The sequence below is a fragment of the Sorex fumeus genome, unplaced genomic scaffold (assembly GCF_029834395.1).
Source record: "Sorex fumeus unplaced genomic scaffold, SorFum_2.1 ptg000007l, whole genome shotgun sequence".
Classification (NCBI taxonomy): Eukaryota; Metazoa; Chordata; class Mammalia; order Eulipotyphla; family Soricidae; genus Sorex; species Sorex fumeus.
Window position 1 is genome coordinate 61029705 of NW_026606064.1, and position 10964 is coordinate 61040668.

At 41.9% G+C, this 10964-nt stretch overlaps 1 protein-coding gene across 1 annotated transcript in view; it reads right to left on the bottom strand.

The window, feature by feature from the left end:
* Positions 1-10707, bottom strand: part of RAB18 (RAB18, member RAS oncogene family) — a 30690-nt gene extending 19983 nt beyond the window's left edge. The window contains exons 1-2 of the mRNA XM_056131561.1: positions 10501-10707; positions 4926-4981 (exon numbers count right to left, since the gene is read on the bottom strand). Of these exons, the coding sequence (XP_055987536.1) occupies positions 4926-4981; positions 10501-10568 (124 nt within the window). The 5' untranslated portion in view covers positions 10569-10707. The remainder of the gene's footprint in view (positions 1-4925; positions 4982-10500) is intronic.
* Positions 10708-10964: the final 257 nt, after the last annotated feature.

A 10964-nucleotide genomic window follows, 5' to 3' on the forward strand; every position in this document is an offset into this window, starting at 1 on the left:
CAGAAATCACCCCAGATAAATGTTAAAATTTCAGAATTTCAAAATCGTGCGGCCACTACTGCAGTCACTTGACAACATATTATTCATAACCAACATTAGAATACTCTCGGTAGCTTGCCGGGCTCTCCGAGAGGGGCAGAGGAATCGAACTCGGGTCGGCCATGTTGGCTGCGTGCAAGGCAGACACCCTACCCGCTGTGCTATCGCTCCAGCCCAAGCTACCGAGAGTATTCGATATGCCAGACACAGTAACAACAAAGCCTTCAATGGAGATGTTACTGGGCCTGCTCGAGCAAATCGATGATCAACGGGAGGGCCTTTACTTACTTTACTTAACATTAGAAAAAAAATTGTCTACTGTTGCCTTTTCAGCAGATCTGAGTGTTGGGGTAAAATCCCAAATAATAATGGTGGGTCTGCTGTCAAAATATTGAATGTGATCAAAGTAGAGAGAGAGTAATGTGGAAATCATCTGCCCCACACGCAGGGGGAGGGTGTAGGATGGGGGTATACTGGGGTTGTTGGGGGTGGAAAATGAGCATTGGTGAAGGTACGGGTGTTTCATTGTATGACCGAGACTTAGACCCGAAAGCTTTGTAACTGCTCTCACGGTGATTCAATAAATAAAATTATAAAAAATGAAAAGAAAAAGTAAGGTGGAGTTCATGCCCATTTCTGTCAGCTAATCAGTGGCTGAATAAATAGCAGTACTCCTACATTAAAAAAAAAAGAAATATTATAAGAAGTAAATTTACTCACTGTTTAAATGAATTACTGAGGAAAGAAGAAAGCAATATACCCTGGATGGAATCCTGCCCTTAAGTGGATCTCCTAATAATCTAGAGTGCTGAATCCTCAGATGAGATTTTGTCCTCAGAGTTAATCCCCTAGAACTTCTCCAGAAGAAGTGGCTTTACCTGTTTATTTTTATGACAATGTTCAACTCCACCTACGTGTACCCCCATCATTCATGATTGCTATATAACTATGCTGTAAGGGGAAAGAAGGGACTACAAGACTACAACGAGAAGAGGAAGAAGATATAATGAAGAAGAGGACTTTGAGGTCTATGAGGAGACTAGGATAACGGAACTATGATGACGAGGACTATGGCCAAAGCTACAACTCCGATTGAGTTTTAAGGACTACACTGGGGAGGAGAGAGAAATAAACTGACAACCAACAAGCCTGGGGCCCTGTATCTCCTTACCCCTGACCCTTTGTCCATCATGGACTGGCCAGGGTAAGGACAGGGGAACGGCTCTCGGCCACTGAACCCTCGCATCCCTCGTGCACCCATGTGCTTTCATTAGAAGTTCACAAATAAATACAACAAATAAACAAACAAAAAAGACTGGAAATTAAGAAGCACATTTTGAAATCAATGACATGAGTTCTCAAAGATAAAAGGAAAACTTGAAAATTCAAGATAGCCAATGTGTAATGAAAAACACACCAAAACTCATGGAACACAGTACACTTGTTCTCAGAGGACACCTTTACTAATAAAGAATAAAAATTAGGGGCTTGAGCAATAGCACAGCGGGTAGGGTGTTTGTCTTGCATGCGTCTGACCCGGGTTCGATTCCCAGCATCCCATATGGTCCCCCAAGCACCGCCAGGAGTAATTCCTGAGTACAGAGCCAGGAGTAACCCCTGTGCAATGCCGGGTGTAACGCAAAAAGCAAAAAAAGAAAAGAAAAAAAATGCATCTAGGAAAGCAAGCATATTTCAGTGTCAAAAAAAGTAAATCAACCACTAACCAATGAAAAAGTATACAAAAATAAGTAAATTACAACCTTTACTAAGAAAGCTCTAAGTAAATAGAAATGAGAGGGCACCATGCTGACTGAGCTCAGAGAGAGAGGAATAGTAAGAATTCTCTCTCTCATATGTGGAATATATAGAAACATAGAAAAGAAGTAACAACTGACCAATGGCAAACGGCTATGTAAGTCGACCTACAGAACTCAGTTTGTGGGTTTGAGAGATAGGACAGTGGGCAGGCCACTTGCCTTGCACAGGCCAACCTGGGTTCAATCCCCAGAGTACTACATGGTTCCCCAAGCGCTGCCAGGACTTATTGCTGAGTGTAGTCAGGAGTAAACCCCAGGGTATTACTGGGTATCCCCACACCCCTCCCCCAAATATAAAGAACTGAGCTTGCCAAGGGATGGGGCAAGGGGGGGAGAAGTGGAAAGACAGTGGGTGGATGAGTCACTGGTAGAGGGACAGTGACACTCTAATGGTGGGTGAGCTGTTTGAACTATTATTAACCGCACTGCAAATGAGTAAGTAAAAACTGAGGGGGGAAAGCTATTTAAATATGATGGACCATTTCCTATTACTATAAAGAAATGCTAGTCATTTTTAATGTTTTATTCTGATGAAAGCACTTCACTGAATCAAATTAAAATAGGAAAACTGTATTTTTAAATTCATACTTCTAAATATTTTAACAATAAATATTTGTATGTTATGGGATTAAATACAGCATAACCTCACTATTTTCCATTTTAACTGAATTCTCTTTGTGTTAAATAAGCCCAAACTATAAGGTAATTTGTAACCTGAAAAGTATCTAAATTTGATCACAAACACAAACACAGGTAATAAGAGGTCTATTATAAACAAGGGCACATTTCTGAGTATTTTTTTTTTTTTTGCTTTTGCTTTTTGGGTCATACCTGGCGATGCTCAGGGGTTACTCCTGGCTCTGCACTCAGGAATGACTCCTGGTGGTGCCCAGAGGACAATATGGGATGCTGGGAATTGAACCTGGGTCGGCCACGTGCAAGGTAAATGCCCTCCCCACTATGCTATCACTCCAGCCCCCATTTCTGGGTATTTTTAAAAAATTTACCAAAGAAGTGCTAAGAATCATTGGTTTAAGTCAACAAATAACAAACTCTTAACTTTAGTTGAAACATTATCAAGTATTTTAGTAAGGATGTATTAATGAATAGATAAAGAATACTCTGTATATCTTCACAAACTGGTTTCAAATGTTCTAATTTGTTTTTTAAAAAGTTCTAGTTAAGGAATTCTTTTTCTTTCTACTTTTTGGGTCACATCTGGTGATGTACAGAGGTTACTCCTGGCTCATGCACTCAGGAATTACTCCTGGCGGTGCTTGGGGGACCATATGGGATGTTTGGAATGGAACCCAGGCTGGCCGCATGCAAGGCAAATACCCTACCCGCTATGCTACCGATTCCAGCCCCAAGGAATTCTTTTTATATTCAGAGGTTACCTAAAGCAAGTAAATGAAAGTTATCATGAAGCAAAATTTGCCTATGTGATCAGATTATAAAACATTAGTGTAACTAATTTCTACAAAGAAAAAATCTGCCTGCTTAAATTTTAGTCAATTCTAGCTATTAAGTATGTCAAGTACAACAAGCCTATGCTTGTAAAAGTCATTATTTTGTTAAAAGGTTGATAGAAAATAATTATCACATATCCATCCTTTTGATTCACATCTCAGTTCCTAAGAACCAACAGATGACATTAACTAAGTACCTTGGCATAGAGGTACTTGCCATAGAGGGAAAGGGAAAATAATCTCCCTAAACTTTTCCAGGTAACAAACAAATATCTGGTCAAAATATTGTTGCAATTTCGTGTTTCTTTCTATGTCAAAAATGTTTTTCTGAATTATGTCTTTAAATATTTGCTGTGTCTCATTGTTTCCTTCTTCTGAGGTTCAAATATGCATTTATGTTCTGATTTCTGCATCCATCATTTTCTCTAATGTGCCTGGCAAGTTTAGTCCATCTTTGGCTATTTCTAGCTTCTATGTCATTTTACTTTATTTTCCATATTCTCTATTGTCCAATATGATGCTTCCAAACTCACTGAATGATGATTATTTAATTCCAATCTCACTTTCATTCAAACCACAAGAATAATCTGTGTGTGTGTGTGTGTGTGTAGCACATGTGACATGCTAACATAGGATCAATTAAACTTGAGAAAGCTATTTGAAAATTCTTTCTACTACTTTCACAACTTTTCTCTAACAATGACATTTAACAATAAAAAGGAAAAAAAATGAAAATCAAATTGGCTAAGAGATATTTTATCTTCCCTAACAATGTTAAGATTATCTTTAGTACAGTCCACTCATCGAATTGTGAAATCTTTGGACTAGGAGAACACTTGAACATTTGGCATATCTCTTACAAAAAACTTCTCAACTGACAGATGAAGACAGTAAAATTAAATGACTTATTGTAGGTCATAACAAGTTGACGTTAAAGCAATTTTGCTCAGACACAATTCTTTCAACTATTATGTGCAATCACTCAATAACTTTCCATTGTCCTCCATCTCCTAAAAAGCGAACCTCTCATATTATATTCCAATTCCTCTTATATTCCAATAAGCTAGTGTGGCAAAGTAAACTCTATTTTCAAAGGATGCTTTTAAAATGTTTCTCACAAGTCTTAAAAGCTAGTATCTAAACATATTTATTTGTCTGTGCTCATAATACCCATGGTGTTAACAAAGTATCATAGGACAACAAATAGTTATTCTTGCATAGCAAAATCTAGAAAGGTTTCTAAAATTTAAGGACATCAAGGTGAAGCCTGGAGGGGCAAAGCACTTGCCCTTCTAGCTGCCAACCCAGGTCCTATCCCTAGCACTATATACGGTCCTCCAAACCCCCCACCAGACGTGATCCTTGAGCACAGAATCAGGAGTAAGCCCTGAGTAGTGCTTGGTGTGGCCCCAAAACATAACCAAGACTAAAACCAAATAATAATAATAATAATGAGACTTGACAGATAAATTAAGACCTGACAGACTTCAACTGACATAGAAGCCACAGGACGCTGAGAATAAGTAAAGGAGTCAGATAAAACCACCTAAAGGCCAGAAAATACTTGATATTTCTACTGAATGTTTTAAAATAGGCTTACCTATTGTTGCTGCAAGTTCTGGATCAAAAGTATCATCTGTGAACCTCAAGAGCAGGCTAAAAGAGAAATTAAAAAGACAGATTAGGAATTTGACTTTTCTAATTATGTGATGCTTTCATGACATTTGTTGTACTTTAAATTTGTAACAAATTTAAACGTCGATTAGAAAAACCAATGGAAATATGCTCCCAGAAAAATGTCACCTCAATGCAGATACATACAAAATTAAATTATTGAAAAGACAATTAAAGACTCCCCAGGGCAAAGCAGTTATCTAGAAAATCTATTCCCCATGCTCCTCCACATAATTCCCAAGAGTGAAAGGTTTGTTTTTTTTTTTTTTTAAACCTCTACTGGTATGAGAAAGTGGTATTAGCAGCATGTCAAGCTTTGGAAGTCACTTGGAACACAAAAACATTATTTTCTAAAATCTGATATGTGATTCATTCTGAGTTCAAGTAAAAACTGAAAGGCCTGGGGCTGAAGAGAGAGTATAGAGGGTAGGGCACTAGCCTTATACACGGGCGACCTGGGTTCAATTCCCAGCACCTCATATGGTCTCCCGAGTTCCAGGGTGCTCTGAGCACCACTGGGTGTGGCTCAAAAATAGAAAGGAAACGAAAAGGAAAGACCTGGAAGTCTTGTGCTTAATTACAATTAACAGGACTATTATCTAAGTGGGAAGAAAAGATAGAGTAAAAAGTCAGGGGATAAAGATCACAAGGTCAGACCAGGTATAAGTTAGCTAGGTGGGGCGTATGAAATCAATCACACAACGGGAAGTTACTGAGACTTTCAGAGAAAGGAATCCAGAAACCACTAAACATTTTGAAAAGTTGGCAGCAGAAGATGCAAAAGATGACAGCAGAGGGCCAGAGAGATGGTACAAAGGGTAAGGTGCTTGCTTACTGACCCTACATCAATACAGGAGACTATACTTGGTCTCCCTAGCAGCACGAGTGATCCCAGAGCACAAAGCCATAAGCACTGCCCCAGGTATGTCTCCCCACCCCACTCAAAAAAAAAAAGGGGGGGGCAAAGGGGCCTGGAGGAGCAGCACAGTGGTTTAGAAACCCCTGCAAGTAGAAAACCATAAAGTCCATCCCAGTGCCTCTACAGGCACTGAGTGTGATGCAGGCAACTAACCAGCAATTTCTGTCCACACCACAGCCAAGCATATTTGCAGTTCCACAATAAAGGGGTGCAATCCTCCAGAGCACCACAACTGAAAAATATGCCATGGCCAGGAAGCGCAAGCATGGGAACACCAAAACTCGGCCTCTTGGGGTGAACTGTGAGTCGACTGAGCACCACATCTAAATATGACCCCTAATCCTGATAACAACAAAACACAGTAATAAACTATTTTTAAGGCAGTAAAGTATATATATATAGATAGATAGATGTGTGTGTATATATATACATACATACATATATATATATATACAAAAGACTGTCAACAGAGAACAACTCCAAGATGGGGCAAAGGTTGTGACTCAACAGTAGCTTGTGTGCATGGCATGTACAAGGGTAGCACGCATACCTGGCGGTGTGTGAGGATAGCATGTGCGCCTGGCATGTGTGAGGGTAGCATGTACGCCTAGCATATGTGAGGGTAGCATGTATGCCTAGCATATGTGAGGGTAGCATGTGTGACTGCTATGTGAGTTCCTAGTTCCACCCCTGGCACTACAAATATAAAAAAGGTAACTGGGAGTTGGAATAATATTACAGTGGGTAGGGCATTTGCCTTGCATGCGGCCAACGAGGTTCGATTCCCAGTATCCCATATGGTCCCCTGAGTACCACCAAGAGTAATTTCTGAGTGCAGAGCCAGAGGTAACCCCTATGCATTGCCAGGTGTGACCCCCTCAAAATATATATATATACACACACATAAATATATATATATATATATATACACATACACACACACACATATATATATGTAAGTTTACCTACATGCCTCCTAAGGTACTGACCTGTATACAATGGTAATCTAGAAAATAGCTTTTATATATCTGAATTCCAGGGGAAAAAAAAGAGTATTTTTTTTTAACTATAAGTACTGCTGCTAGACTTGATTTTGTTGTTGTTTTGGGTTGGTTTTTTCTAGGTGGGGGGAAGGGAACGGGACGGGAGGGGGCTGAAAAGTATATTGCAAACTGTAATGACCTCTTGATAGTTTCCAAACCCAGTGCCATTAACTGTATTTAAATGATCCCTTTTTGCTTGCTCTCTTCTTTTTACCAAGCAACCAGAACCACAAAAGCTAAGGAAAACAGAAGAGTCAAATTGCAAATTTTATATTGAATCTTCTTGATATCACTATTGTATTCCAATGTGAGTCACATGACAACAAAACAAGAATCTTAAAAGACCACTTAAAAAAATATTCTCTTTCCAACATAAAGCTTCAAATTAACAATGGTAAAGATTTCAATAAAAAGTTCAGTTAACTGATCTTTTAGGTATTAAAAAAAGATATCAAGGGACAATGATAAGACACTAAGACTGTTACCACAGAAACTATCTTTAAAAAAACATACAACCTTATAGGAGGAAAATAAGAATAACAATGCCTAGACCTGAGAGAAAATTGAGTGCACACTTCGCATTCAGGAGGCTGGAGTTCAAGCCCTAGAACCACCTGGTCCCCAAAGCACCTTCACAAGCAAACTCAGGCACAAAGCCGGGAATAGCTCCTGAGAGCCATGGGTATGGGAACACCTGCCCCCCCCCCCCCCCGCAATAAATAAATAAATAAATAAATAAAAGCAATAATATAAGCAATATCAGTGGTACTGGCTATTATTTATTGAACATCAACAATGTGTCAGGCACTGATCCCAGCCACTGAGCCAGGGTTTAATTCTTTTTTTTTTTTTTTTTTTTTTTTTTTTTTGCTTTTTGGGTCACATCCAGAGATGCAGAGGGGTTACTCCTGGCTTTGCATTCAGGAACACTGAGTTCCTGGATGCTGGGAATCGAACTGGGTCAGCTGCATGCAAGGCAAACACCCTACCTGCTGTACTATCACTCCAGCCCCCAGGGTTTCATTCTTACAACAGCCCTTGTCATGCCATTGATGGTCCACTGCCAGTAAATGGAATGGTGTGTGGACAGCAACACATATTAATGCAGGTTCTGAGTATACATCAACAGGTCTTGGACAAAAAGCTACCCATAGCAAGAAGAGTACTCAAAATCCTTTGCATGGACTTTTCTAGGCTGTGTTCATTTATTAGATTTTAAAAGGAATCAATACCCCACATGTGATTAAGAATTAATGCTTCCATGTGGGGTCCATGGGGTGCACTGTGGACCCCCAGGTTACTCCAAAGAGTGCACAGGAGAAAATTGTACAAACGGGAGGCCATACCACAAGACTAAGGGGGTCACAGGAAGATCAGAAAGGAGCCAGTCAGAGAAACACTGAGAAATACTGCTAACATCTTGATTTTCAAAGGTAAGGGAGCCAAAAACATGCCACATAGAGTTACAAATAAAAAGTAGTGTGATTGTAACTAATCTAAATTTCTTAATTTACAAAGGAATTTGGTCCCAAAAAGGGATGGGAAGGGTAGAGGGAGGAACAACTGCTTGGGTAACAGTTGTTCTCTGTATTTCCTTCCAGTTTCTGAAATGCTTGGCTATTTCCTAACTTCACCACAGCTAGTCACTGAATCAAAGAACTTCATATACTTAATATCCAATGAGTTTCAACGATTCCTATTCCAACCCCCTTTTCCAATTGAAAGCCTTGAGCATTCAAGTATCACATTAAAGTCACTTAAGTGGCAGCACTGCTTTCAAAATCCGGATACTGTTTACTTTCCCACCAGTTTGAAAATTTTTAAAAAATAAATAAAAACCCTACAAATTTGAATTAGTGAAGATATCACTTCCTATACAACTTCTCAACGACACAATTCTACTGTACACTAAATCTGGATCAAAAAAGAAATAGAAACAAATAATTTCTGATTACATCCATGACATATGTTTTTGTATTAATTCACCTTTAAAAGCATAGACTATTTTAGAACCATTTTTTTTCACCGTTCAGAAGGTATTCAAAGCTGATTTCCACAGAAAATCAACTACATCAGAAATGTCAAGCTAGAATGTATATCTAGTTAGAAAAGTAATTTTTTTCAAAATATGAAATCCTCTTGTAAAAAGAGGTAGTTAAAGGTGTAAAAGGGGCAACTAACCCTAGACAGGGTCACACTACATGAAATAATATTCAATCACATTTACTTCAAAATTAGTAATTGCATATGCTTTAACCTATATGAGGGTCATATTTCAAGGGAGAGAAAGTCATAAAAGAATTCCTACTATTACAGTGGTCAGCACAGAACTAACTTTTTTATCCACAAATATGATCGTGACCCTAAAAATGATTGTACTTCGCCCTTGAAGGCACACACAGACCATCATCTTTTGCCAATCCACAATCTTCCCTGCATTTATTCCTTATGAAATACGTTTTTCACTCCAATGCAGAGAGTACATTAAATGAGACCAATTCTGAAAGTGTACTGTCATATTTTAACAATAAAAACGTTCGCACGTACTCCTAAATACGACCAAGTCTTTGTTAAACATCTAAAAACTCGTAAGTGTAAAGGTTACGTTAACAGGAGAAATCGCTAAAATGGGAAACCGTGGACCCGTCCTGGCACTTGAACAACTGCTGGAGACTGAGGCTGCCTGAGTAGATACCAGCTGGCTGGGGGGTGGGGGGAGGGGAGGGGGTTAAGCCGGCCGGGTAAGTTCAACTTGGGAACTTTGTTCTGGAGGCCTAGCTGACAGCCGCCAAAGCCCAGGTCTTACCCTTGTAACTCAACTCTATTGCATTATCTTCTCCCAAGAGCATCTCCCCACCCACTCAATGACAGTGTTTATAAAACGCGGCGGGATGCTAAGAAAAACCGTGTTTTTCAAAGGCGGTGCAGGGCAGAGGCGCTGGCATCTTAAATAATGAAAAAACTGTGAATCAGTTTTTTCACAGTTGACTCAGTTAAAAAGCAGCAAAGATGCCACCGTCGGTCGGGGGGCACCCAATAATAGGCCGGGAACATCCCGGAGGGTAAGGGTGGGGGTGGGGGTAGGGGTGAGGGTGGGGGGAGGGCCACCACGAAACTTGCCCGGAGGAACATTCGGTGTTTGGAGCCGGCGCGAGCGAAATCGCGGAGCCGCCCAGTGGCCACTCCCGACTCGCCGGGGGACAGGCGGCCCGCGGCGTCCCGGGGACACGGGCCCAGACCGGCCCGCCACGCCCTGGGTTCGGCCGCCGAGTGTCCACCGGCGGGACAGTCGGGGGCTGCTTCTCCCCCGACACTCCTCCCATCCAGACGCCTCGGGCCTGGCCAAGCCCAGTGGCGCGGGCGGGCGCGGGGAGAGGGGCCACGGCACCGTGTGACGGGGGCGGCGGGGGCGACCACGCGCGGTGTCCACCCGCTCCCGGCCCTCCCCGCCCGCCGCCGTTTACCGGCCCCGACTGTCAGCGTCCACCCAGGCCCCAGGAGCCCGGCCGCCGCGGCCACGGCCCGTAGCCCCGCCTCACCTCGACTTGCCCACGCCACTCTCGCCGATGATGAGGATCTTGAGGGTGGTCAGCACGTCCTCGTCCATCCTGGCCCTGCTCCGCGCGTCGCCCAGCTGGCCGCCCCGCTGCGCCTCGCAACCCTTAACCCCGGAAACCTCCCCGCGCACGCGCACTGCGGCCGGGCTGCCACCTTCTCTCAACTCGGGGTTGTTTGGGTGGCGAGACGCCGGGACCGCCCACTTCCGCCCCGAGGACGTATTGCGCCTGCGCAGAGCTGGAGTCTCCGAGGTATTTCCGGGGAGCGGGCCCTCCCCTGCGCAAGCGCAAATGGAAGAGCCCAGTGCTCTTTTTTTCCCCAGCCCCAGGTTCTGCCTCCTCCCTAATTCCTTTTTTTTTTTTGACAACGTGGTTTACAGTAATTTGTTACATTTAATATTCCAACACCAATCCCACCACCATTATACCTTCTAACCACTTTATTT